At 50.6% G+C, this 27,995-nt stretch overlaps 1 protein-coding gene across 1 annotated transcript; it reads right to left on the bottom strand.

Annotated features, from left to right (window-relative positions):
* Nucleotides 1-45: 45 nt before the first annotated feature.
* F8 (coagulation factor VIII) lies at nt 46-27,534 on the bottom strand. Its single transcript, XM_086619949.1, is given in 28 exon segments — nt 46-201; nt 435-611; nt 920-1,068; nt 1,926-2,070; nt 2,762-2,917; nt 3,343-3,428; nt 3,757-3,828; nt 5,078-5,194; nt 5,390-5,572; nt 6,194-6,422; nt 6,972-7,178; nt 8,019-8,184; nt 8,499-9,286; nt 9,288-9,344; nt 9,346-11,249; nt 12,541-12,750; nt 12,898-13,048; nt 13,344-13,555; nt 15,066-15,159; nt 16,142-16,316; nt 17,351-17,579; nt 17,844-18,065; nt 19,967-20,068; nt 20,515-20,586; nt 22,470-22,682; nt 23,174-23,296; nt 23,588-23,712; nt 27,386-27,534. Coding segments are annotated over 28 exon segments (6,669 nt in total).
* Nucleotides 27,535-27,995: the final 461 nt, after the last annotated feature.

The following is a 27,995-nucleotide window of genomic DNA, read 5'->3' as shown; positions in this document are numbered from 1 at the left end:
TGCAGGTCCTCAGGCTCGTGCCTCCCATGCCTGGCCCCACAGCTGTCAGTACTCCTGCTGAGTGTCGCAGCCAAGGAATTCTATCCGCAGGGCAATGTGGTTGTGCCACTGGCGGGGGTGTATCCTCACAAAGCGGGCAAAGAGGGGAGGCTCCAGGGTATTCATCACTGTGCTAGTGTGGTCTTGGTTTGCCTTGAAGATCTGGAGATGAGAGAGAAATCAGGGGTGTGCTCTCCTCTGCTGGTATATTAAGCCCATGACTTGAGGACAATCAACCCAGAGAAGCACCACTTGGGAACCCTTTAAGGAGGAAAAAGCACAGCTAGGCTCACTGTTCTTGCAAAAAGTCCTGTGAGCATGTTTGCTGCCAAGGGGTCTGCTTGATGCCCTGGGGGTGGCCATGGGCTGCCTCTGGCCATGGCAGCTCTGCCTACCTTCTCCTTGCCATCCTGCAGCATTGGGCTCCAGTGCACGCTGTTCTGGCTGCTGGAGACAGCAAACTCCTTCACAAACATGTGGGTGAAGACAGCTTTGGCACCTTGCGTTATGATTGCAGTCACTTTCTTGGTTACTTCAAAGTCCACCTGCAACCACTCACTGGGGCTGTTGCTCTGGGGAAGGACAGACTGCCTTCAACCCTTCAGCAGCAATGAGAAAGACATGTTCGTTGCAGCTGAAGCCGACCTATCTCTGCATTATAGCCTAGGACTTCACCTGCCCTACCAGGCATCTGGTTGGAGCTGCTGGGTGCTAAACGAGTGTGGCAACTCTCCTGCCTGTGTGTAGGTGCACATGGCTGTACACACTCTCCACACAGCCCAGGGTAGGAGAGACTGCAAGCACCCAGCCTGCCTGCTGGGATCCCACCTGCCTGCCTGTGCCCCAGCTGCCTGCCTGAGGATCTCCTTGCATGGGTTACCTTTGGCCTCCATGCGTTGATCCTCCCCTGCAGATTCAGGCGGGCATGAGAGGGTGACCAGCTGGAGAAGACGTTTGTGCTGGAGGAGGATGCAGAGATGCACTGGTCAGGGATCCCTCTGTTCTCCATTCCTAGAGGCATGGAGCAGCCTGGAAGAGACGAGCGATGCTTGTCAGAGCAGGGAACAGACACATCTTGGAGATGGCTTCTGAATGCTCAGTGCTCCAGCTGTCCTCCATACACTTCCCCTGGTTACAGGTTCTCCTGTGCCTTGCTGCAATATCACGGTCCGTGTGCTGCTCAGGGCCCCTGTGTTGGGAAGTGCCAGACTGTGCTTGCCACTAGTCCCACCTGCTTTTCTCCCTGGAGATTTTATCTAGGAGGAACGTGAAAAATTTTGTGCTTCTGCCAAGACATAAGGAGAAGCTATCTCCAGGGGAAAGACAAGAATACCTGGCAGGGAGACACACTGCAGAGGGTGTGATTGAGTATGCATGTGCACAGCTGCGTCGGAGCTGGCATGTTTGTGGCATGGGGTGACAGCACAGTTGCTGCTGCTGGAGAGTCCACCTTGCTGGTGTGCGAAGCTAAAGAAAGGATCCCAGAGCACCACTGTCCCAGGCCACGCTATGGGCCAGAGCAGTCTCACCTGGGAGTGGCAAAACTAGAGGAAAAGCCAATGACCTCTATCTCTGTTTGTTCCCTGCTTCCCCACATCGAGGCAGCAGCTCTCCAGCTATCAGCTTAGCTGCTGCTGAAGGTTTCTGATGATTCAGGAAAAAGCAGTGGTGAGAGCTGGCCTCATCCTCTCCCTTTGGTATTGCTAGCTCTAAGACCATAATGAGATTCTCCAGCTTTGTTCCCCCAACGTCTTAATGCCATCTCCAAGTTCCTCCTTCTCCCTCCACAACTGCCTGCGGAGTCCTGAAACACACGGAGCTGATGCTCAGCACTCCACTGGATCAGGGCCCTGCTTTGGCGCTTGGTATCTGGAGGTGGGACGTACTGTTCAGATCACAGCCAATGAGCTCCATGCGCAGTGTGGTCCGGATGTTGTAGTGTGTGGGGTTAATGCGGATGTACCGGGCTATGATCGGAGGGTTGAAGTGATTTTCTTTCACTCTGGTTGCATCCACATTTGCAAAGAAAAGCTGCAAGGAAAGGGAGAAAAAGGATTGTTGTACTAGTGGAAAAAGAGCTAGACAGGGCAAGGATTAGTGGAGTGAAGAACATTTCTATCTGGCACTTCTGTATCTTATCACCATCCTAGCAAGAGAAAGACAACTCAGGAAAATGATTTTAGATGTGATTCAAACCAAAGAAGTGTGAGTGGGCCAAATCAGGGTGAACCACTGAGAAACAGGAGGAGAAAAAAACTGGAGTTCATGCAAATGAACATGTTTTTGTATTTTCACCAAACAGAGGGGAGAAAAAGAAGAAAAATGTCAGTCCTGGGACACTTGAACCTGGGAAATATTTTGGGCACAGTTGGTGTACATGATGGAGGCTTTTCTGGATACTTCTCCCACTGGAATGATCAGCTTATGCTCTAAGTAACATGCAACATATTGTTAAGCAGTGGATCTTGCAGCCACCTGAGATCATGGAAAGAAATAGCTCAATTGATTTAAAATGAGACAGATGGATGCAGACAGCAAGTTCCTTGCAGATCTGTGATCTGGGATTCAGTCATCCTGACAGTGACTGCTCACTGTTCCTGCCCTAATCAAATATCTCAGGGGCTCAGGAGATCTCTGCCTTGCGTACAGAGCTCCCTAGCTCTCATCACCCCAAGATACACCATTCTGGAAAGACACTCTCCTCAAAACTCATTCATCTTACCTTCTGGGTGCTGGTGGCTTTCCCCTTGTATTTCCTCCACCTTTGCCCGTCAAGGCTGTAGAATACAACAAACTGGGAGACGTAAAGGCTGGAGAACTTTTGTCGAGCCCCTTGGGTTTTTATGCAGTGAATAATCATGAGATGCAAAAGGTCCACCTGAGAACAAAAGTCAGAGATTCATTTCTGACAGAAAACGCAAGCCAGGTAAACACATGGAACGCGCTTCCTCATGACGTAACTGAGCACAGGTTATGAAACTAGCTAAAATTGTTGTTCCTAAAGGCACAAGTCAGCCAACAGCTGGAAGAGGGCAGGAGAGAGCTGTTTGGAGAGGTGAGCTGTTCTCATTAGGTCTTGGGGGATTTTTGCAAAATCCAACGCTGCAACCAGACCACCAAGTGATTCCTCTGCTGCACTGAGGATGAACCAGCAGCAACCATGGTCAGACCAACTGCCACCAGGATCTCAGAGCTCCCGTCCCAGAGGGGAAGCAGGGGAAATAGCAGGACATAGCTGAGGAAACACTGGCCATCTGTGTGGGTCCTGCACAGTGATGCCTCCAGCCACAAGGCCCCTCTTACCTGGATCCAAGCGTTGCTGCAGTCAGTGCTCCAAGCATTGATGGAGCCGGTGTTATGCAGCCTGGCCAGGTAAGGAGCCCACTGCCCTGCGAGGAGAGTGCACAGGTATGAGGGTGCTGCTGGCCCCGGGCACTGCCCAGCCTGAGGTGGTGAGAAGTTCATCCACAGGATGAGGCCTCAGGATCACCCTAGGGTTTATTAGCCACATACAGAGTGGCAGAGCACTGACATGATGGGCAAGACATGGGAAGGCACCTCCAGGTCCTGAGTGGGACACTGACTTGTGCACGGATGAAGGAAGGACTCTGTCAGGGAGCCAGTGTAGCAGAGCCTTGGGCAGGCAAGCACATGAATTGAGCTGGATGAAGCTGCCCAGCCTCACCTGCCTTCCTTACAGCAAGAGCACCTACTCACCATACTGCCCCGATGCTGTGATCTGAGCATCTGCAATGTGGCCCGAGGCCAGGCCGAGGGAGTTTTGGCAGTCTGCAGACCACAAACAAGGAGAAGGAGGGCGAAAAGCAGAGAGAGTTGATTAGATAATAAGGCCTTTGATGGAAAATCCTAGGCTGGCTAGCAGCCTCCAGGCTCAGGGAGGTAGTTCCAAGTCTCCAGGAGCCCCCAGGCTCATTTGTCTCACACCAAAAGGTGGGTTTCAGATGCCTCCACATGCATCTCTGAATTTTGAGGGTGCTGAATGTTCTTGCTCCCAAGCCCAATGTCAGCAGCAGAGAGTTCTCAGCATCATCCACACCAGCCTCTTGTCAAACTCCTGTCCCTGAGTCTCTGACCTCCCATTCCCACATTCTGATCTCCCAGCAATGCTGACAAGTGTCTCTTCCATACCCATGTCTTACTCCTGTGCCTTTTGTTGCTAGGCAGCGTCTTTTAAAAAACAAATGTCACGTCGCTAAAGGAATGTCTGCCTGACATTCCTGTCTCTGTGTCTCTCTTCCGATCTGCTGAGCAAAAGGTTGTTTGTCTCCTATAATAACTATTATTAGCAACTCGTCAGATCTTAGCATCTCCGCTGCAATGCTTCTGGGGAAAAAATGCAAATTTGAAATCTTAAACAGATTTTTAGCTTATGGAAACATTTTCTGGCTGACATTTAATACTGCTTTAGGAAGAGGAGAGAGACTGTCACTGCATGATAAAATACTAATCTCACAAACCACCTCCCCAGTGCTTAGAGGTAAGGTAGAAACGTGTTGTTCTGGGGTGAATGGACTCAGGTTTCCTGTGGATTTTGCAGTTTCTCTTGGGACTATTTCTGTTAGATCAACCTGTAGTGAGGCAGTGTCACCTTCTGCCTCCTGCCGTCACTCTGTGCCTCAGTTTACCTCTTGACGTGTGGTTAGGCAGCTGGGCACTGAACGTTCCTGACAGCATGGGCAGGCACCAGTATATGCATGCAGTTTCTGGGGTAAGTACATTTTATAGGAGGTCGAGGGACCCTCAATTTTGGAAAATGAGCTCTGAGAGCAAATAGTTGTAGGTAAATGAAGCTGGTCTCCTAGCCTTCACCCCAACCGTGTCCTTGACTCTGTGCTTTCTGCTGGGCTGTGTAGGGTGGCAAGGGCTGAAGTAGTGACCTTCTTTCAGCGTGAAAATCCAGAAGTCCTCACTTGGGCCAACCCGGGGAAACACTGAGAGCCCTGTGGGAGTGATCTCAAAAACATGCTGGCCATGGCCATGGCAGCAAGCACGCCAGGGCACAAAGAGGATCACTCACTCAAGTTGTACACGAGGAAGAGAGCAGTCATCCCGGCTTGCTGGTGCTCTCCCACTTTGCACTCTACCCGCCAGATTCCGGCATGTGAGGGCCACATCTCCACCGTCCCAAATACACCTGGCCAGGAATGGAGAGCAGAGGGAAGTTACTGGCTGTAATGGAATGCCCCAGTGCCAAGTGCTGTGTAAACCCAGAGCCAGACTCTTCCAGATCCATCACCCTTCCTTGCTATCCCCCCACAGGCTTGGCAATTCCTAATGGTCATGGACATGAAGCCGCGGTAGCTGCGGTGTGCACCGCACTGTATCTCACCAGGATAAAGATTGTAGACTGCCATGCGATACTCCTGGCTACTCCTGACGCTGAACAGCTGCCCATGAAAGTGGACGGAGTGGATATCCTCAGTGCTGCCCATGTTCAGGAGGTGCCATCGGACCCGTTGCTGCTGAGCCATCACCAGCCCGGGCAGTGTGTCACTCACGTAGCCATTGATGGCTGGGGAAGGCAACAGTCAGGAGTGGCTCAAGGTTCCAGGGTTTTTCCATCCCAATATAGATTGTGGAATGGTGTCGTGGTTTAACCCCAGCTGAAACTAAGCATCATGCAGCCGCTTGGTCACTCTTCCCTCATGGGAAGGAATGGGGAAGAGAATCGGAAAAACACTTGTAGCTTGAGATAAAGACAGTTTAATAGGACAGGAAAAACAAGCAAGCAAGCAAAAAACCCCAATTATAATAAAAGAATATATAAAACAAGCAAAGCACAGTATAATTGCTCACCACTCACTGACCGATGCCCAGCCTGTTCCCAAGCAGCAATTGTGCCCTCCCGGTCAACACCCCCACTTTATATACTGAGCATGATGTTATATTGTATGGAATACCCCTTTGGTCATTTTGGGTCAGCTGTCCTGGATATGATGCCTCCCATCTTCTTGTGCACCTGGGAACCTGAAAGTCTTTGACTGTTTAGCAACAACTAAAAACATCAGTGTAGTATCAGTATTCTTCTCATACTAAATTTGAAAACAGCACTATACCAGCTACTAAGAAGAAAATCAGCTCTACCGCAGCCGAAACCAGGACAGATGGAAAGGGCAAGGGCAAGGGTCCTCACCATGGAAGGAATGGTTTCTCTTAAAGTCAGGGTTGTCCAGCTGGATGCGGCAGGGAGGGTGGCAGTTCCTCTCCATGTTCTCCAGGAAGTACCAGCTTTTGGTCTCATCAAAGATGGTGAAGAGCAAGGAGAACTCCTGCACAGCCAGCTGCTGCCTGAAAACGAAGCTGAGCACCCCACGGCGGCAGATGATCAGTGGCCCAATGAGGCCTGAGTGCAGGTCCTTCTCCTGCCAGGGAGCCAGGAAAGAAGGGTTTGCCTTAGAAGGGGAGACAGTGCTGATGCCTGCAAGTGGCACAGCAGCAAGAAAAGCAGTGGCCCTGCCTCCCTGGCTTGGATCCACTCATGCACAGGGCACGGCACGTACAGGGTGGGAAGGACGTGCTGGGTTAACTGGGAGATCCTCACTCTGCCCTTAGCTAAGAAAGGCAGTGCATCAAGTGTTTGCACATGCTTTTGAGAGAAGTGGTGTCTGTCCAACAGTACCTATCCCACTAACATTGGAACCCATGAGCCAAATTCAGCAGAGGGGACTGCAGAATGCCAGTTCCCTACAATTCTCATAAGCTGGTACAACTGGGGAAAAGGGGGAAACCCAATGAAGCAAAATGAAAGCATCAGCATGCGTTCATCACTGTATTAGGCATCTGAGAATCTACTCAGCCACAGGCTGCTTTCAGCACAGAACCATAGGAAAAGCCTTGACCTCACAGCCAGGACCAGGCGTACTGCTCATCGCTGCTTCCTGGGATGCCCCATGGAGCAGGCTTGCACCTACCAGGTCCACGTTGGAGAAGTAAGCCCAGGCCTTGCAGTCAAACTCCTGTGTGGTGGGTGCCATCTGGGGCAGGACTTTCCAGGAGTACTTCTGGAGCTCACCGGGCTCCACCACCTCTCCACCCTCCATTGAGTCCTGTGTCTCCTCGTAGGCTTGCAGTGTGGAGTGGAAGGAGAAGGGCCGCGAGGCCAGGTTCTTGAACGTCACCTGCCCGGGAGGGAAGGCAAAGCAAAGAGAGTGTGGGAGGGGGCTAGGTGCAGCGCTGAGAGTGCCCTGGACCCTGGGGTTGAATTCAGCCAGCTGGTGGGAAGAAGACAGCCATGTCCCCGGTGCCTAGACCTCCAGCTGTGACCCATGCAGTGGTCAACACCTGCTGAACCACAAGCTGTTGCTGTACAGTGTGACCCCCAGTGGAAAGAGCATCCCAGTCATGTTAGCAGGATGAGTCTCTCTCCGGGCTCCATGGGAGCAGCGACACTACTGTCTCTGGAGCCCAAAGGTGCTGAATCTATCCTGGTGAAGATTTCAGTGAAAACCAGGTGACTTCTTCAGGCATATGAGTCCTGAGCCTGATGAAGAGCCTGTCACCTCTTCCTTAGATAGGTGATGAAGGACCTTTGGTGGTGAGGGAAGCCCAAGCATGCCCTCATATAGCGCACTTAAAGAAGCTGTACTGAACCTTGCTTAGCTCATTACCCTTTTTACAACCCTTCACCCAAAAGGCTCCCCATGGAGCCCAGGTGCTTCTCAGGCTGTACAGTTACAGGGGTTGGGTCTGTCACAGGTTCAGGTCTTTGCACCTGAACACTCTGAGGTTCCTACTAGCCCATTCCTGCAGCCACTGAGGTCCCTCTGAATGGTGGCTTTGCCTCGCAATCTGGTGCCATCCATGTGCCACACAGAGTGCCAAAAGGGCAGCTCCTGCCTCTGAGCTCTGAAGGTGAACCCATCAGAGCCTGCAAGCCCATCTTAGCACTTCCTCTGATTGAGCCCAACCAGCAACAGGTGGATTTCAGGTTTTATAGGAAATGAAAACTTTCAATTCACCATGATGACATCTTCTACTTCTGCCCTGATGTATGGTCCAAGGATGCCCAAGTGCTCATCCAGCTCTCCCCTCACCAGTGGCTGCGTGAAGGAATCATCCATGTACTCTCGGAAAACCACCTTGCGGTACCGCTGGAAAGGCTTCCTCCTGCCACTCCAGGGGTCCCTGCTGGGGTGAAGGCAGTTAAGCAAGTCAGGTGATACTGTCCCGTAGGGAGGGCAGCCATGGCAGGGCTGCTGCAGGGCAAGGGTGATGCAGAACCTAGAGCATCCCTGACCCACTTTCAATGAAGCTGAAGGTTGATGGAGTTACAAAACTCCCCAGATGGAGGGGAGATGCTGGGAGCATCCTTGCCCTGGGCTGCTTGGCTGGATTATACAGTCATAGACCTGTGATCCTGCCTGTCAGGACATGACAACTCATGCATCAAGCCATGCCATGCAGTGCAGGAGGAATACATGAGGGACAGTCACACTTACATGGCTTTTAGGAAGTGCTGGGGTCTCTGATTTCCATATTCCCACATCACCTCCACTGCTGCAATGAAGTATTGCCGTACCTCCCCCTGGAAGGAGCGTGGGTCATGCTCCTTTTCCCCATAGATGTCAAAATCCTCCACAGTTTGCTCTGTGTTGCCATACTCGTCGTAGTCCAGCTTGTCAGCCTTTGGCCTCAAGGGGCTGGAATGGGTCCTGTTGTTCAGAGCCGGGCTCTCCCTATGTCCAAGGGCATGGTTCTGCTTCTCAGCTGTTTTGTTGCTTTCTTCATCCTCCTTGGGATCTCCTAGGCCCTGGCCCTCTCTCTTCGTTGTCTCTCTGAGGACATGTTCCTCACTGAACAGCTGCAATCTATCTGGACTGGTTTGCACATAGTTGGCTGTTTTTTTGGTAGTGCTGTGGTTGTGAACAGGGCTGCTTAGAGAGAGGGAATAGTTGTCTTTGGAGGCTGCTTTCATAGACATTTCTTCTGGGCTTTGCCCAGACATGCTCTCAGCCAGATATTTCTCTGTGGCCTTGAGGTGCTGAGGCTGAGGACTGAACTGCCCCAGCTGCTCCACAGAGTTTGTCTCCTCCTCCATCTGGCTTCTCTCCTGAGTTTGCTTGCTCCCAGGAGGCTCCCAGAGAGCACCTCTGGCTGGCTGCAGCTCGTCCAAAGCTGGGCTCTGCAAGCCCCTTGCATGACCCACCACCCCCAGGGAGACTGGGTCCCAGTTTGAGGCCAGGTCAGCAGCCACGGCAGCAGCCTGCATTTCTGAGGCTGCTTGCTGCCATCGCCACCTCACTCCCCAGTGCTCTCCACATGGGGAAGGAGCGTCCACCGTGCTGGGGCTGCCTCACTGCTACTCTGTGCACCCTCATCTGTGCTTGACCGCCCCTCAGGATGCATCTCGTCAGCACTATCTGCAAGCAGATCCTGTGGAGCATCCCTGCCCAGGTGCAGTGTCGCCTCAACCATGTTTGATATTTCTTCCAGGCTTTGCTGGGCCACCATCACCTTGGACAAAGTGTTGCTTGACCTCTTTTTGAAGTGAGCACTGCAGAAAGGCGAATGAGTTCCACACATCTCTGGGGCTTTCTTATTCACCACTGTCTCAGGGGTCTGTCTGGCCGGATCCTGCTCTGTTCTGTTACCCTGAGAGAGGGGCTCCCTGCTGCCAGGCCAACTGGTGTTGGGAAGACCCAGATCATGCATCAAACCTCTGCTTTCCAGTGACCTGGCTTGTCGAGACCTCCACTCAGGGCCACTCGTGCTTGGGGGTGGATCTCTGTGCCTCAAAAACTGCTCAGGGCTGTTTAAGAAAGCATTTGGGAACAGTCTTGTGTCATTGGTCATGACATTTGATTCAGATAAGGCAAGACTGTTCATCTCTGGCATTTCCTTGGTGGCTGTAGCATCTTGAAACACTGCCTCCAAAATTAATTCATCCCTCTCTTCCGTCATTATATAGCTGGAAGGCTCAAGGTCATTGGTGTGTGCAAAGGTGGTTTCTACAATGCTTGTGCCTTTGACCGGTTCACTGGTTTCTTGTTCTGTGCTACTTTTTGCAGGCAAGGAGTTATTCTCATCTGTGAGGATTTGTTCTTCTGTAGCTTTGCTGGGTCCCAGATCTGAGAAAGAAACATTTTTCCCTTGAAAAGATTCATAAAAGTCTTGCAAAATAGCTTTGTGATGTCTTTTTTCCAGCCTAGCATCTAGTTCATTTGATGAATAATTGCTTTCTCTGGTGTGACTGTGAGCCACAGCATGAGAAGTCCTCTTGTCTTCTGTCTCATCTGAAGATGCAGAAGGATTGTCCAGTGTGGAGGAAAAGTTATGATCAGTACTTAAAGACAATTCTGTATTGGTTGTCTCATTTGACTCATGTAGATCTAAATATATTTTATCAGCCTCTCTTAGCAAATTGTCCTCAGCATCTTGTGAAGACATGTCTTGAAGTCCCAGATTGTGCTCCAGGACATTCTGGTGAAATGAGCTCCTGTTCTCTTGAAAAGGAGCTTTGCTAGCAGCATAAGCTATTGAGTCCCACAAGCTTGTTGCATGAGAAGTTGTTTTTTGAGGCTCTTTTTCCAAGATCTCTAATGTACTACCAGTCTGAACCATCATCCTTTTTACTGACTTCTGTGCCTCTGAGATTTTTGTCACCTTCTGTCGTGCCAGAGCATCTGGTGTGGCTTGGTGCAGCCAATGCTGACCTTCTTCTGAGCTCACAGTATCATAGACCCTTCCACTGACACTTGCCAAGTGTTCCTCAGGTGGGAGAGCTCCAAACCTTTCATCCTGGTTGATGGTTTTTGACAATTCCTCTTCATCTTTCAGGAAGGATTCATAGGACACTGGCTCATAGTTTGTTTCTGGCAGAGAAGACATGGAAATAGCAGGTGGATGTGAGATTGTTTCTAAAAGTGTTGACGTGCCATTGGAAGGGGGATCAGAAATCTTGCCATTGCTCAGGAAGCTGCCATGCCTAGGCTCTGTCAAGCACAACCTTGGCTCCTCTGTCTCATTTCTGGAAGAGATGACGTCCTTCATTTGCTCATACACACATGGCCTGCGCCATCTCTTTGTTTTAGAGAAGCCCCTGGGTTGGAAGTCAAAGGCACCCTCCTCCTCAAAATCCACATAAACTTCCCCATCAGGGTATTGCTCATGCTGGCACTGTGAGACTGTGAACTTGGCACGCATCCCTCGGTCTCTGAAATCAGGATTCAGGCACCCCAGCATCCAGACGCCTGTCTCAAGAGACGACAAGAGAACACCATCAGCCCACCACAGTGGGAAAATCAGAAGAGCTGCCATCCCCATGCCACTCCCTTGCTAGTACAACTGATATTTTCAAGCAGCCTCTGGTTCATGGCAGTGATTTCATGTTTTCATAATGCCTAGATTATCTTACAGCTGGACTCACAAGACATCACGGTTGCTGGCAACATCAGAGCCAGTCCTGACAAGCACCATCAGCAGGGCTGGTGTTTTCTGCCAGAACTTAGCAAGCTACACACAGTCGTGAGGCCCCAACAATAGCTTGGTGAAAATAGATCATGCACGGAGAACCCACGGAGCCTCTAGGATTATTGCCAGCAGCAGAGTAATCACCATAATTGCCATATTCCACTCCCCAAAGACATGCTGGTGCTGTCAAATACAACTCTTTCCCAGACACAGTCGTCATGTCTCTCCCACTCGAGAAAGAAATGAAAAGACTGCCTCTTGCTCACGTTCTCAGGCAACATGTTTACTCCCTGCAACAAGCACCTCTTCTCCAGCTGCTAAGACTGGGTGAGGAGGTGTGTAATAACCAGCTCTGCTGCTGGTCAAGCTGCTTGCCTGTTTCAGATCAGCAGGCAAAAATCAGAGCTCAAATGTACGCAGTGTTTGGCTGGGTTTTAGAAACTTCCTGAGGTATCTAGACACCCTGTCAGCTTGGCTGAGGGTGCAGGGCTCGTGACCATCATATCAGTGTTTGCAATCACATGGTAAATTCTGTGTTTCCTCTGTGAGTGAGGAAAAGGTTAATGGCACAGCTTTTGCAAATGCTAAGGAAAAAATGCTGAGTGGGGGGAAATAAAACCAAACTCTGAAGCAAATCCTTTCTAGGATTGCTCCATGGCTGCAACTTCCATCCTTGCAAAGGTGTGGAGATAAATGGCAAGCTGTGACCAACCACTGAACCCACAGCAGGGAGAGCACTGCCACTCCCCGTGACCTCCGAGCTCAGAGCCAATGGTGCAGATGCAAGGTCCACAGGGCTCATGTTACTGCGGCCAGCTTACTGAGTTGGTAGCATGTGTGGCCTTAATGCATCCTATTAATGAAGTAAAATACAGTAATTTAATTTCTTTGATTTAAGCTTTGGAATGTTTTTGTCATTGCCTCTCACGTTGCTGTTCCAGCAGGTTGTGCATCCCTTTCCTCTCAGGGCTGCCAAAATGCAATCAGATACCAGAGACCTGGCTCAAGATGCTCGCTTATCTCCACTGTGATGTCAAGCCCATGATTTATAGAATAGCCCATGTTACTAACCTGGCTTTTCCAAACTCATGAAGACTGTTTCTCCAGAAAACGGGAAAAGGGTAAGCACATCCTCAAATACCGTGTTGTGCTTGAATGTGTTTCCAGAGAAGAAGATGGAGAGGAAATCTGTTTGGGCCCCAACACTGAGGACATACCAGTACACAACTTCATGCAGGCAGAGTTTTGGGTGGAGGTTGTCAAACACAAAGCCATTAATAGCTGGAAGAGAGCAGAGGTGAAATATTTAATCAGGAGCTGATTCCCCGGTGGCTGCCAAGCTGCTGCATGTTCCTTGCTTGTTCCCTGGGGCAGGGATGAGCCTCTGTCTGCTGGAGCTTTGCAGGGAGTCACTGGCTGACCACTCACCATACATCATGTTGGACGCATAAAACTGTGGGTCCTGCTTATCCACATGGGCTGCGTCAGTGCAGAACCGCCTGATGTTCTCCTCCAGGTACCAGCTGCGGTTCTCATCAAAGACTGAAAACAGCACCAACCTCGTGTTGTCTGACATTATCTAGAAGATGGAGAGGGAAGTGGTTATTCCTGGTCTGATCAGAGCATCCCTGGGGCCCAGCATACCTGCCAGGTCTTAGCCTGGGTGCACGGGTAACAGTTTACTGCTATTTCACAGGAATTAGGGTCCAGGTTTGGAGACAAGGGGACATACAAGGATGGGGAAGGCAGGGGCATTGGGACTGATGGTAGGGTTGAAAAGAACATAACAAATTTGGTTTTACTCAAATATTTCACCCTTCACAGTTATTCCAGCCTTTCAGCCTGGCATTTGAGGGGACAAAGGAAAGACCCACCTGATTTCCCCTCTGATCCATGGACTTCTTAAAGCAGATCAGGAGAGGACCAATCAGGCCTGAGGCCATGTCTCGGACTTGGTCGATGGAGCTGTAGTAGAAACGAGTGAGGCAGCGAGGATCCGCCTGAGTTGGCCCATCCTCAGTGGTGACCCTCCAGCTGTAGGTGAATGACTGGCCAGGGAAGATAGGAATGTCTTTCACATCCTTATCTGGCAACACACAGCCCAAGGGCAAATCAGTTAGGTCTGGGCTGCTTCTGCAAAAGGTGATCCCACTTTTTAAAAGCCCTCAGAAACGAGGTTTCCTGACCAAACAAGTTGTATAGAAAACTACCGAGCCTCACACCCACCCTGGAACAGCACACTGGCTGCTTGCATGGAAAGGTGATCTAGACAAAAGGAGCCCCTGGGACCAGGTGAGGATGGAGAGGCATGTGCCTAATTTTGAAAGCCCTTAAAACTCCTGCAAACTGGAAAATTTACTCAGTTTCAGCTGTGTTGGGCTTCCTAGAGGAGTTTGCAGATGAAGGTACAGAGCTGGGCAGGGCGGAACTGAGTGAAAAACAAAGCAAATAAAGAGATTTTTAAGCAAATACAGCTAGACTATGAGAAAAGCAAAGAGAAGATCTGGAAGGAACAGAAGGAAAACTCAAATGCAAATAAATCCTCTGAGTATTCAGCAGGATCTTGCACTGACATAGCCTTAGGAAAAGACTTTTCTTTGCTCCAAGTGCCCAGCTGAGCCACTGTAAGAGCATGGTTTTCAAAGCTCATGTTCCAGTCAGGGTAGGAATAGCTCCTTTTATTTATACTCCCTTAAAGACCATCGTCTCTGTGGCTCCAGGAACACGACTCGCCCACTTTTACAGAGTTGAATTGCTGGCAAAGCTGGCGAGCCATATTCGGCTAAGGATGTTGATGGAGGAGCAGGGGCAGGTCTCCCAGCTCTTCTGTGTGGCTCGGCTCCTTTAGTTCTGCCAGCCAATGGGCCACCTTGCCCTTTTGACTCTCCTGAAGGAAAACTTTAAATAGTAACAGGTAACAAAGCTGACCTAGTTTGCTCCTTAGTGAACTTGAACTCCTTGGCGGCTGCCATCTCTGCTGCAGCAGAGGAGCTTTTCTTCAGCCTCTGCAATTGCTCCCAACATTGTGATGTACCCAAAAGGTCGGAGAGGAGGAGGGTAGAGGGATGGGGCATAATTTTGCCCTGGTGGGATGGCCTTGCACAAGTCACGATCCTAGAAGCATGCCAGCAGGGGATGAAAGAAGTTCTGGGAAGGGGACATGATAGTTCAACAACCTTGGAGCAAAAACCACGATGCTGGGAGAGGGGGATAAATCCCTCATATTAAAGTTGGGCAGTGGGGAGCCCAGGGAATGAGGACTGTAAGCAAACTGGCAAAAACAGGCAGGATCACCAGGGCGGTTCCTGCCTCATCAAAAAGTGAAGGGCTCCAGGATGGACTAGACAACATGGTCCCAGCTTCCTGGTTGATAATGCTCCTTCTTCCAGCCATCACCCAAGCCTTCCTTAAAGACAGGGTTACATGGCACCAAGGGGCACATGAATCGAGTCGTCATCATCTCTGGGATTTCAGGGCTTAGGCACTTGAATGGATGGGTTGAACAACCAGGCTTACTACGAGCTGCAGCAAGCTCTCTTGGCCCATAAGAATAACAATGGCCAAGTGATGTCCCAAACTCTTGTGGCCTGCCTTACCTTGAGAGGGCTTCAAGGAGTGGTATGAGCTTACGTTGGTGAGGCCATGAGGGTAGATGTTGTATGGTCGGCTTGCCAGGTTCCTGAACACGATCTAAAATGAGGACAGCCAGTGGGAATATTTAATGCTTTCTGAACGTTGTGAGCCCTCGAGGCTGCCCTCAGTGTTCTTGCAGGGAGGGAAATGACGGGGAGTGGTGCTCTGGGATTGTCTACCTGCCAGCGTCCAATGGGGAGGAAGCCGGATGTATCTGGGACCACAAAGTAGGAGTCAGAATAGAAAAAGTGTCTTTATTTCTCTATCAGTCTACACTGCCCATCTTTTTTTTTGGGAAGTGCCCATTTTAAGGAAGGCATGAAAATATAAAATTTATTAAAGGGAAAGTCTTTAGTCTCACTTTGCATATGAGACAGAAGATGTCTGTCAATCCAGGAGGCCTCAAAGGACCAAGAGAGTAAATATGCATAGCAGTCAATAGCTTTCCACTTCACTGCATGAAGCCCTTCATTTATTTCTCTAAACATTTCTGTCAGGGCTTTGCCACTGGCGTTAACTTCAGCTTCATGCCCACAACTGCCCAGGGAACTCCAGGCAGGGAGCAGAAATGTGAAGCTCCTGGAAACCACCCCATTCTAGCAGCAAACAAGTCAAGTGGTCAGTAGAGGCACTTGGGGAGACACAAGTGACGGTCCCCAATACTGTATGGTAAGCATACATGGATGGAGAAGAGTGAAGGATGCAAGGACCCTCCTGCATCAGAGGAAGGCGCTGGATGTCATGTGTCACAGATTAATTTACATGATTCCCAAGACGCCTGTAATAAAGTCAAATCAAGGGGACTGAGCCACATCCTGCACATCTGTGCTGATCTAACTGAGAGTACTTAGCTTTAGCTTTCAGTAACATCTGTCTTTCTGGTGAACTTTGGACATTATAAAAAATAATTGAACACCTCAAGACCTTAGCTACACCTTAGTCAGACCTTAGTCACAAACGAAGAGCTATTAGGAGGAACAGCACTGAGATTTGAAATTTCCCCTTTCAGTCTCTCTTTGTGGATAGCAATATCTCTCACCTTAAACTGATCTCCAACCTCTCCCTTAATGACAGGCCCCAGAATTCCCTTGTCCAGTTGATCTGACACCTTGCGCTTCTTGAAGGTTGCATCCTCATACTCCACGAACATCACTTTCTTATACTTCGAACCAATCCGCTGAGGGCCAGCCTCCAAGAACAGGCTCGTGATGTTTCTGCAGGCAAGGCAGAGAAAGAGCAAACCGCCACATGCGGGATGCTGTCAGAACCAGAGCAAGACCTTCCATCATGCAAGGACTTACATAGCTGCCTGGGGACTACCAGTGCAGTGGGGACACATACATGCAATCACAATATGCATCCTGGGGAATAATGTTTCAAGTGATTTAGTGCTTCTTTAACGGAGAAAGCTTCAACTATGTTGCACAGCAGGAGCCTCAGGCTGACACTGCCCTGTCTTGGAGGGAAGTGGGGACTGAAAGTTGAGAGCATGGCAGGTTGTCCTGTGTCAGGGAACATTCCCAATACGTGGACATAAGGCAACAGAGCAGCTGCCTTTTCTTGATCATCCCAGCTCCCCCAGGAGCAACGCCAGCCCTAGGCCCAAGAGGACCTCCTTTGGCTTACCCTGCTGGTGGGGCTGCAGGTAGGGATTTCTGTCCCACGTGCTTTGGTCCAGTGGCTGCTAGCTGGGATTCTCGTCTAGGGCAGAACCCAGTGATCCCACTACCAAGCCAGCTCTATCTCACACAGCCTGTGTCAGCAGAGTGATGTTGGGACTGATGACAAGTAAGGTACTTTTGCTGAGATATTGCACTTGCATCACTTCTCCCTTGAAGTGTTTCTACCATCTAAGACAGGTCCTTCCAGACAGGGCAAGGAGATCCACACTCTGGGACTGCAGGCACATGTCCTGGCTGTGCAGGGCCTCCTGGCTAGAGGGTGACAAGGGTCACCAGGCATTGCTGCCAGCTCAGAAGGGGCTGACTGCAGAGACCTGGGTGGCAGACAAATGCCTCAGAGACAAATATCTCTGCAGGGCATTTGGTAAAATGGAGCAAAGCCACTTCCTCCCTTCTCATCTTCTCCCCAAGACCTTCCTTGTCCTGCATCCATATTGTTAACATTAATAAGGAAGAATAAAACTGTCCAGGTTGGGCACAAGGAAAATAAATTTCTGGGGGAAAAAGGAAGAGCTGGCAGGAGTGCCTCAAGGAGCAGCCTTATGGGCACACATGCCCACTCTCACCTGTCCAGAGACACTGGCTTCACAGGGGCATAGTCCCAGTCCATTTCTTCAGCTGCAATGTAGTGAGTCCAGGTCACAGGCTTCTCTTTAGCAAAAGAGCGCGCTTGGATCACATGATAAGTTTCCTCATCTTCTTCAAGGTAATCCTCTGGCTCATCTGACAGCTTTCCCATCCTCACCAGGCGCTCCTCCAGACACTCCTCCACCTTTACAATTGCCTCCATCCCAGCTGTGTATAGACAAGCCAAGCAGAAATGGTCACATCGACATGACAGCACAAGTGCACACTCCCCTAGACTGATGGGGAGATGTCCTCTCCACTACTGTCCCCATCAAATGGGTCAACCTATGCCATCCTGATTGCAGGCCAGATTGTGCGTGCATGTAACACCATGGAGCAGGAGGGGCTTTGGAGCTGCAGCACTGCATAAAACTCTGAGCCTGGTCCATCCCCTGAACTTCTTTTCCCCCGAGCTCTTGCAGAATAATTTACCTTGCTGATGGGACGGTATTTGGCAGAACATCCGAAACCAGCCAACTGTTCCTGGCATGGTCTGGGCTGTGAGATAAGTGGCAGGGGAGATTTCTAGGCTGCTGAGACGGTGGCCTCTCACCAGGAATGTGTGGGCTTCAAAGAAGATGGAGTGCACTTCTGGCCCTGTGCCCAACCCGATCACATGCCAGTGGACCTGCTTCTTGAGGCACAGTGTAAGACCTGCCAGGAGAGAAGGAAAGCAATCAGCACTGCGTCCATCCCTTTTCCCTGCTCTTGGTGTCATGGACTCGGAGCCTAACATGCTAAGCAGAGTCCTCTGCCTCATAAGGTGGTGGCTTCAAGCTGGAGAAGTCACATGTGAATGTGGAGTGTCTGAGCAAAACAGAAGCACAGACCAAATCATGTCCCTGAGATAAGACTAGCTTTACAGAGTGGAGGCTTTGGGAGGTGTGCTGATGGGAGCTCGCAATGGGATGCAGTGGTAAAAGAGGTAGATGTGCTCCTTGACTCCATAAATAAGGGAATTAGGAACAGGAAAGGGGAATTGTTTGTCTGATCCCAACACTGGCAATCTCACTACTAAAACATTGCATCTGGGGCATGACTCCTCAGCAATAGTTGAAATATCCCCAAAAGAGAAGAACGAGGTCACCAGGGTTATTTGAAGGCTGGAGAAAATTCCTTCCTTGGAGAGACTCAAAGAGCTCAGTGTCCTTAGGAAATGGGAGAGGACTTGACTGCATTGTAAAAATATTTTCCTGGGGAGAAATCAGGGTGTGCTGAAGGGCTCTAATCTAGCACGGAAATGAATAACAAGAACAAGTTCTTGGAAGCTGAAGCCAAAGAAAGTCAAATACAGAGTCAAGCACTTGTTTTTGGCCCTGAGCACGATAGGTGACTGGAACAGATCCAAGAGCCCAGAAGGAGACAGGGTGGAGGCTCTATCCTGAGGCCCTCAGCACTCCATTGCCACCTCTCAGGCCAAGTACCCCAGCCAGACAGGAGGTTGCTGGGTGGAGGTGGATACCTTCTTGAGGGGAAACCCACTGTGCAGACACAGTGGCTGACCACCAGATTCTACTTAGCTCTTAAGCTCCTTTGATTCACCAGGACAGGGAATTCAGGGAAGTTTTGCTTTTGCCTTTTATTGGAGAACAGCCAGACCCAGGTGGGAGGTTTCAGGGTGTGGTTCATTAGCACCAGGTTGCTAATGGTAAACACTGTCACTCTCCTGACAGTGTTTCCCAATTTTCCTTGGAGATTCTTCACTCTCAAGCAGCTCTTGACCTTCTCCAAGAAGAACATCAGGAAACGCTAACTTTTCTCTTCAATGAGACCACCAACAACCTTTTCTTTTGCTTTTCTGGAGAAAAGAAGGCTGAGGGGAGACCTTATCACTCTCTACAACTATCTGAAAGGAAGTTGTAGCAAGGTGGGTGTCAGTCCCTTCTCCCAAGTAACAAGTGATAAGGCAAGAAGAAATATCCTCAAGTTGCACCAGGGGGGTTTTAGATTAGATATTAGGAAAAATTTCTTCACTGAAAGATTTATTAAACACTGGAAAAGGCTGCCCAGGGAAGTGGTTGAGTGACCATCCCTGCCATTATTTGAAAGATGTGGCACTTCAGTACATGGTTTAGTGGTGGACTTAGCAGTAGTAGGTTTATGATTTGACTTGATGATCTTAAGGGTCTTTTCCAACCTAAATAATTCTATGATTCTATTCCCCAAATCCTACAGAGGTGTGTTGTTAGAGCCAGCCTAGTGAGCGCTGAATTTTCCCCTAAATGCTACCTCCAGCATCATTCACAGGGCTACTAGAGATAAAACTCTTTTTTACCAGCACTATTCCTGGAGACCTCTGAGGAGGTCAGCTGTAAGGAGGTCAGCAACAGAAACAGGTCCTGCCTCACTGTAAATGGGCAAGGCAGATCAAGGAGTTGAGGATGTGATAGTCCCCTGGGGTGAAAACAGCCCAACAGATCCATCACCTGGAAACTTCTCTTGATGTGCCTTCTCACATCCTTTCACAACCTACCTTGAGTTTATAGACCTGGCTACACCCCTGTTCCTACTCCTCCCATGTCCTCTATCCCTGTCCCCAGCACACCAGTACTCACCAGGCAGTGAGCCATTGATGTAGCCATTGATGGTGTGCATCTCTGGCCTGTTGTGTGGCAGGGGAGCTGTTGCAGAACCAGTCTCAGAGTACCAGCTTTTCCCTGTGGAGAGAGGAGGATGCAAGTGAGCTTTCACTTGAGAGCATTTCTAAGAAAAAAGAAACCTTCCCACTGTTGTGAAAATATGAAAGCCAAAATCCTGGGAGATCAGATGTGTGGTACCTGTTGGAAATCCACAGCAGGCCTGGCCACAACTCTGCATCAATGTGGTGGTGACCATTGCACATGAGAGAGCATTATTTCCCCACAGCTTTAGCCTGCGTGATGGGAACAAGGCCAGGGCATGGGAGAGGAGAGCTGAGGCGGCTGCAAGTTCCCTGCGCCTGAGACACAGAAGGAGTGGCAGTACTTCACCAGGAGCACTGGTTGCAGGGCCTGTAAAAGGCTCAAACCCTTGGGAGGCAGAGTGGGAGCTCACACCATGGCCAAAACGTGCGCACCAAATCAGGCTGAATTCAGGGTCTGACACCAGTCGGCAGGGTAGTTACCTTCATCAAACACTGCGAAGAGCATCACAAACTTTTGCTGCATGTCCTCGTTCCCATCACTTGCCAGGGTCCCTGCAAGATGCCATGGGATGGATCTCATTACAAGTCAGCAAGCAGCATGCTCATCTCCCCAGGGAATTCCCTTTGTGCCCTCCGAGAACTGGTAAATCAAGGCCAGGCTGTGGATTGCTTTTGTCATGTCTCAAGACTGGCACAGCCTTGTTTCCAGCCTTGCAGTCCCCGAAAGCCCATGGTTGAGAGGCAGCTGCCCTCAGAAGGCATTGAAATGTCAGTTTGTGCTGCTTTCCCCTTGCAGGCTCTCAGTCTTACTGTCTTCACTTAGTCACCTGCAAGAGCCCATTTTATCTAGCCCCTTCATCAGCACCATTGTCTGCACTTGCACTTGTGGAGAAACTGCTCCTGGTGAATCACTGGAGCCTGCAGACAGTGCCCTGGAACATGACTTGCACTCATTCCTCTCCAGTGACTATAGAGGGGTCCAGACAACTGCTTCCAGGAGATGGCTCAACCAGGGATGACCAGTCTCACCCTAGGTACACTTCTCAGTGCCTTGCACCCAGCAAGTATTAACAGGTAGGATTCCAGCACCTCCAGTGTTTACTGAAGGAAGGAGAGCAGGCACAGGTGTCGTGGACCAGGCAGTGCCCTAGGTGTCTTGCCTCTCTCCTGCCTGATCCTTAACCCCTGCTGATACAAACTCCCCTCTATTTCTTCCAACAAAACCCTTTTTGACAAAGCACCCTGGCTGACACTTACTGATCCAAGCTTAGTGAAGCTCTGAAAGACAAAAATTCAGAGGGACCTTGACAGGCTGGAGAGGTGGGCCTGTGAGGACCTCATGAAGTTCAACAAGGCCAAGTGCAAAGTCCGACACGTGGGTTGGGGCAATTCCATGCACAAGTACAGGCTGGGCGGAGAATGGATCGAGAGCAGCCCTGAGGAAAAGGACTTGGAAGTGCTGGTGGATGAGAAGCTCAACATGAGCCGGCAATGTGCGCTGGCAGCCCAGAAAGCCAGCCGTATCCTGGGCTGTATCAAAAGGAGCGTGGCCAGCAGATCGAGGGAAGTGATTCTGCCCCTCTACTCTGCTCTCGTGACACCCCACCTGGAATACCGTGTTCAGCTCTGGAGTCCGCAACACAAGAAGGACATGGAGCTGCTGGAGCGGATCCAGAGGAGGCCACAAAGATGATCTGAGGGCTGGAGCACCTCTGCTATGAAGACAGGCTGAGAGAGTTGGGGCTGTTCAGCCTGGAGAAGAGAAGGCTCCGGGGTGATCTTATAGCAGCTTTCCAGTACCTAAAGGGGGCCTACAGGAAAGCTGAGGAGGGACTTTTTACAAGGGTGTGTAGTGATAGGACAGGGTAAATGGCTTTAAATTGAAAGAGGGCAGATTCAGATTAGATATAAGAAAGAAATTTTTTACATTGAGGGTGGTGAGGCACTGGAACAGGTTGCCCAGAGAAGTTATAGATGCCCCATCTCTGGAAGTGTTCAAGGCCAGGTTGGATGAGGCTTTGGGCAACCTGGTGTAGTGGAGGGTTTCCCTGCCCATGGCAGGGGAGTTGGAACTAGAGGATCTTTGAGGTCCCTTCCAGCCCAGCCCATTCCGTGAGTCCATAATTTATGCCTCCATAGCAATTTACCTTATGGATAGATAAGGTCCAGATAAAAGGTAGAAGATTTCAGCTGTGGTCTGAAATATTGCACAGGAAAGAAGCAACTGATTTCTCACCAGAAGGGAAATCCAAAGTGTGTTTGGCTCCTGCACTGGGAAAGACTCTTTGAGGAAAGGGCCAAACCCTAAAAGTACTGTTGTAGACCACAACTTACTGACTCCACTGCCATGTTCAGCCACTGGAAGGCATCTTTGATTTTTCTGCTTTTCAGTTCATGATTGCATGTGACCTGTCCTCATCCTCTACTGTCCTTACCAGGTCGGCACACCAGCAGGGCACCGATCAAACCAGAGTTGATATCCTTCACACTGTCGGTGTTGGAGGAGTAGGAGTGGGTCAAGCATAGTGTGTCGCCATCCATTGGGCCTTGGTTTTGCTGGATTTCCCAGATGTATGTGTGTGTCTTTCCTGGATCCACCCTGTCACCCTCCTTCTCCTGCTGGCTGGTCTCATCTTCATACCCTGCACCTAAAGCCAAAGGAACAGACACATTTCAGTGGAGGCTCATCCCAAACACACTGTGGCTACAGAAATACCTCTTTCCCCAACCCGGAGCACAGCCTTTCTCCACCCCAGCCCCTAGGCCCAGCCCAGCTCCCACCGGTGATGGCTGGTCTCAGGGCAGTGAGCAGAGCTGTGCTGGAGACTTGCTCTGCACTTGCTGTGCACCCACCATGTGCCCTGGTGCTGGAGGGCACAGTCTTCCTAGCACTAAGCATCCAGACCTCTGGTTTAACCTATGTATTACCTCTATAACTGATACAGGTTTGCTCATCTCAGCACATTTCTGGGCTGGACATGGTCTTGTTGTTCCCCCAGGCTAAGGCATCTCCGTGACTGTCTGTTCACATAGATTCATATGAATCGCAGGGTCAGGGAGGGATGTGCTCCTTCCTGGCAGGCAGCAGAGCGGGATGCACGGCACAAGGCTTGCAGCACCTGGCTATTGGCTGACTTACCCTCTGACGCTTTCCAGTAGGAGACTCCAACGGCATGGAGGTTGTACGGGCGGGAGGCCAGGTTCTTAAACATGATGACCACCGTGTCATAGACTTCTGCTTGGATAGTGGGGCCCAAAAGACCTGAAGGAGAGAAGACACCAGAGTCAGGCAGCAGGGGTCAGGCATCTCACACCCAGCCACGGGCCCCAAAGGGTTTGGGCTTTCCACCTGCACAATTAGCGGTTGTCCCTCATGTAGCATGGCAGCATCAACAGCTCCGGCACCAGCAAGGCTCCCCAGCAGCCCTGCTGTACTGGGACTCTAGCCAGGTGCTTTCCCATTCCTAGCCAAGGAGCTGCCAGCCCCCAACCCAGGAACAGTTGGCTGCTGTCAAAGAGAACTAGGGCTCACCACGCTGCAGGTGCTTCTTACCCATCCATGCTGGCTTGGGCTTGGGCTGTGTGAACGAGGCATCAGGGTACTCCACAAACACAGCCTTCCTGTACTGGGGAGAAACACCAGGTGTGGGGAGCCGTGGGCCCAGGTGCCCCGACATGCTGCAGGAGGAAGAAAAAGCCAAGGCTGATTGCACAACCCCATCCATGGATGGGCAGCAGCCATCCTCTTGCCTGTGCCATGCTGGCTCCAGAGGTCACTCACCCTGTTGTGTACTTTGGGTTTCCTGACAACCCTAAGGTGTGTTTGGAAATGTTTTTCTCAGCTCAAGGATGACAATGTGGCAATGATCAATGTCACAGTGTTAGTCACAATGAAAGAAGACATAACGGCAGGAGGCACAGCGTTGTACCCAGCTGCAGATGGGAGTGGGCATAGCCATAGGCATCACTGCCAGCCTCCTGTCTTGTGCCTTTCCTGACTTTGTGCTTCCCCACCAGCGGAGACCCGGGGCACTGAGAGTGCTGCGATAGCAGTGCCATGTTGGCCTCTGTCCCGCAGCTGCGCCCCACCCCATCCCCAGCACGTTCAGGAGTGGCAGACACATGACATCACACATAACCTTGAGCATCCTCCCTCGGAAAGAAACTGTGTTGGGCTGCATGGCAGGTCACAGCAGTTTGCTCCACAGTCTGAGCAATGTCCCCACATTTGTTTCTTTTCTGACCAAACTGGAGTTTACAGCCAGCCCCTAAAAAACTACTCCTTGCAGCAGAAGCATAAAGGAGCCTTGAACACATTTTTTGCTACACTTACCTCCACTGGCCATTTTCTTTCTATAAGCAGTTTAACAAATTCATTTTCCAGAAGGAATCCAGGAATTATGATAACAAAACCCATTAATTTCTCCAGGGATTTTAGAGGCTGGCTTATCAGCCTCAGGACTGAGACCATTTCCAGTAATCAGATAAGCTGCTTCCAGTCTTGTTTTATTTGCAAAAAACAGGTGGTATTTTCTTCTCTCTGAAGAAGCAAGGAGATTCCCCTCTGACTAAGCCTTCATTCAAGCAGTGGTTCCTTTTGTGACTCTTCCTCAAGAGGAAGAGGAAGGAGCCACAGTGACTCAAATTTAGGAAGCGGTGACGCACACTCACCCCCACGCTGCTGGCTGGAAGCCACCTGCAGCTGGAGAATACTGTGGGGAGAGTAGGAGTTCACGGTTCACCCTCCTGGGGCCAGAGCAGGATGAGCACGCAAAAAAAGCCATGCATGCCCACCTCCAGCCTTTCCCACCATGGCTAGAACCCCGTGTTCAGGCTGGCAGGAAGCCCCTAGCAGACATGGCTTCAGTTGACTTTGTTGGAGTTGTTATCATTCAGCTGACTTTGCCTTCGAGTTGTTATCATTCCTTGCTTGATGGCAGTAGGCTCTAGACCAAACTTTGCTCTCTAGCGTGACCTCATGCTGGAAGGCAGCAATGCCATGGGGTTGCTGGCACTGGGCTTTCCACTGTGGGGAAGCTGTGCCTTAATCTCTAACTCAAGGAATCTCATCCCTGACATATGAAGGTCTGGTCCTGCTAATTCTGTGGTAAACAAGGCAGAAATCCTGCGGAGCCAGGGAGATTTTGCTGGCATGCAGAGGCATGGCTAGGAGAAGATGTCGTGACATCAGTGCTAGGTCCCAGCTGGCACAGCAAAGCCTTTGCAGGGGATGAGGAGACAGAGTTTGGCACAGGGACATCTGATCCAAGTGCTTCTGGATAGTCCTCTGCACTTGGGTTCCCCGTGGACTTCCTATGTCAAGGGTAGCTGAAGCCAAGGCAGGGAGATAGGTTCCTGGCGCCTTCAATCAGCATTGTTAGCCGCACTATCTGTTCATCTCAGAGCCGGGAGATGGACAAGGTAAACACTGCACCGCCGAAGAACTCAAACACGGGCTGCTGCTGCTACATGACTGCCAGCTCCGAGCCGGAGCAGAGATCTCTGGGGCCATCACAGGTCGTTCTAGTCCTAGCTCTGACTCTGCTGATAGGGTTGTGTTTGGGAGGAAGAGAAACTGAAATCATGGGAAAGGTGTAAGCAGCTCTGGCCTGGTGTGCTGTAGCCCATTCATTTGGCAGAGCTTTCCACAAACATGCCAGAGAAACCACTGGATACATACAGGGGTTTTGGAGACACTGCCTGGAGGTGCACCCTTGGGGGCTGCCATGAGATGCTGGTACCACAAGGGATAACGGGTGGAGCAGAAGACACCTTATGCACAGATTGGAGGCACCTCAATTTCAGCGGCAGCTCTGCTCCTGCTACGCTTTCCTGGCACATTCCTGCATGCCCCTTCTCCCCAGCCTGGCTATTTTCCTGTGCCTTCCCCACACGAGGGGAACCAGGCTGATGCTGCAGGGCTAGGGAAAAGACACTGTCATCCAGCTGTGAACAACCATGCCAAGCAAGCCCCAGTTCCCATCACGACTCCCCAGGGAGCCAGGCTGCCCAGGTGTGCCTTATCTCTCTGGGTAGGGCACACTGCACACCACCAAGCTCTTCTGGGAAAGCCGAAGTTCCCCATTTTAGAAAAGGACGAGTGACCTCAGACTGACTACTGGTGCCCTGCTTGTCCCTAGGGCAGAGCCAGCTCCCTGTATCATTCCTGGGCCAGAAACAGTGTGCAAGCATGTCATTAAAGCCAGACCTGAAATGGAAAGCCAAAGAGTTAAATTAACAGCGTGAGTGACCTCACCTCCACTGTAGCCTAATGTATCTGAGTGCAACATTAGTAAAAGGAGGGCGGGGGGGCGACATTAGTGAAGCAGGGGGTGCTGGAGGCAGTTTTCCTATTGAAGTAACCAAAGCAGGGCTAAAACAACGTAACTTTGATACAGTGACTATGGCAGGCTGACCTGGGTCATCACCAGAGTCCAGTTTCCCATACCTGACCACAACTCCTTGCTGTCAAGCCAGCGTGGGTCTGAGACGAGGCCGTGGGCTAACATCGCCTCAGCACGGAGCCCGGGGAAGGGGATGTGACAGCAGGGCAGAGGGAAGGGGTACGGATTGATCCACAAGGGATGCAGCTCTTCAGCTCTGCTCCCCATACTGAGCTCAGAACAGCCCATGCACAGTGGTGCATGTCCAAAGCAGCTGCGTCTCCAGACACCATTCTGATGTCCGAGCAATGCAACTGCCACTTTTCCTTCCTAATCCAAAGTGTTTGGGCAAAACCACCATGCCTTCCTCTCTCTTGTCACTGAGTAAAAACACCATTCTTTGCCCAAAAACTAAAAATTATTTTCATTTCCTAAAGAAAAAAGTTTCAGCCCCAGCATTGTAATGTACACAAACATACAAATAACTAAAGCTGGGTTTTACCAAGGCCAGACACAGTGGAGAGCCTTTAACTGCTCCTAGTTATGTCAGGAGGCACAGCCAACCTCTGCAGCCCTGAGGAAGGGAGGCACAGGATGCCATCTCCTATCACACGTCCCCAAAGCTCCCAGGATGCAGACCACAAGCTGGAGAAACAGCTCTTGGCACAGACTTTAAAGGGTCACAAGCAAAGAGCATTAAGATAAAGCAGCACAGAGCAGCAGTGCAGAGCAGGTCTGCATATCTCTCTGCAGATTTATTTCACCTGTGCATTATCAGAGGTTGCATTTAGTTGCTCCTCATTGCACAGAAACACCCATTCCCAGCTGTACCAGCAGCTCAGTGAGCCCACCCTGACAAGTTGTCCCCATACATCTGCCTACCTGGACCCAGGCTCACAGCACTGTGCATGCCAGGGTGGAAGAACACCAACAGGAGGGTGCTGGAATTGCAATAGAAAGAACTTTACCGTGCAGGTGCTTGCAGCACGGAGAGAAGGTCGCTGTGCATGTAATCCCAGGCAGTCTCCACTGCACCAATATAGTATCTCTTGACTTTGCTGATGCCCTCGTCAACCAGGCAGAGGAGCAGGAGGCTGCTCAGGGCTCCCACCAGCATTGTGCCCACCAGCTGGGAACTGCTCCGGCTTCAGAAGGAGAAGTGAAAAGGAAGGAATGAGAAAGGAAAGAAGAGAGAAAAAATTTATCTTCTCATCCAGCTATTGTAATCCACAGAAGATGACGATTTAAAGCCAGCACCCACGGGCTCACTCAGAGTGCTGTAGTTTCTCAAAGACATCAGGAGAGGATTCACTCGAGCGGGTTTGTGTAAACAGGAGCGAGTGAGCAAGAAACTCCCCCTCTCTTCCTCTGGGGTGGCAGTGTCAGGAGTAGAGGAAAAAACAAAAGGAAAGGGAGGACAAGAGCAGTGGTAAGCTCTGCTGCAGAACCCAGTTGGCTCGGTGTCCTGGCCTGTGTCCAGCAGCAAGGTGAGGAAAGGGAGGGTTACAGAGGAAGGGGAATTTAGGTGTGGTCTCTGCCTGGACCAACATTCCTTCTCACTGAAGAGGGGGAGGAGGA

This window comes from Tauraco erythrolophus, chromosome 13 (assembly GCF_009769465.1).
Source record: "Tauraco erythrolophus isolate bTauEry1 chromosome 13, bTauEry1.pri, whole genome shotgun sequence".
NCBI classification, from domain to species: domain Eukaryota; kingdom Metazoa; phylum Chordata; class Aves; order Musophagiformes; family Musophagidae; genus Tauraco; species Tauraco erythrolophus.
Note: the sequence above shows the minus strand (reverse complement) of the source record. Positions and strands in the feature narration are given on the sequence as shown.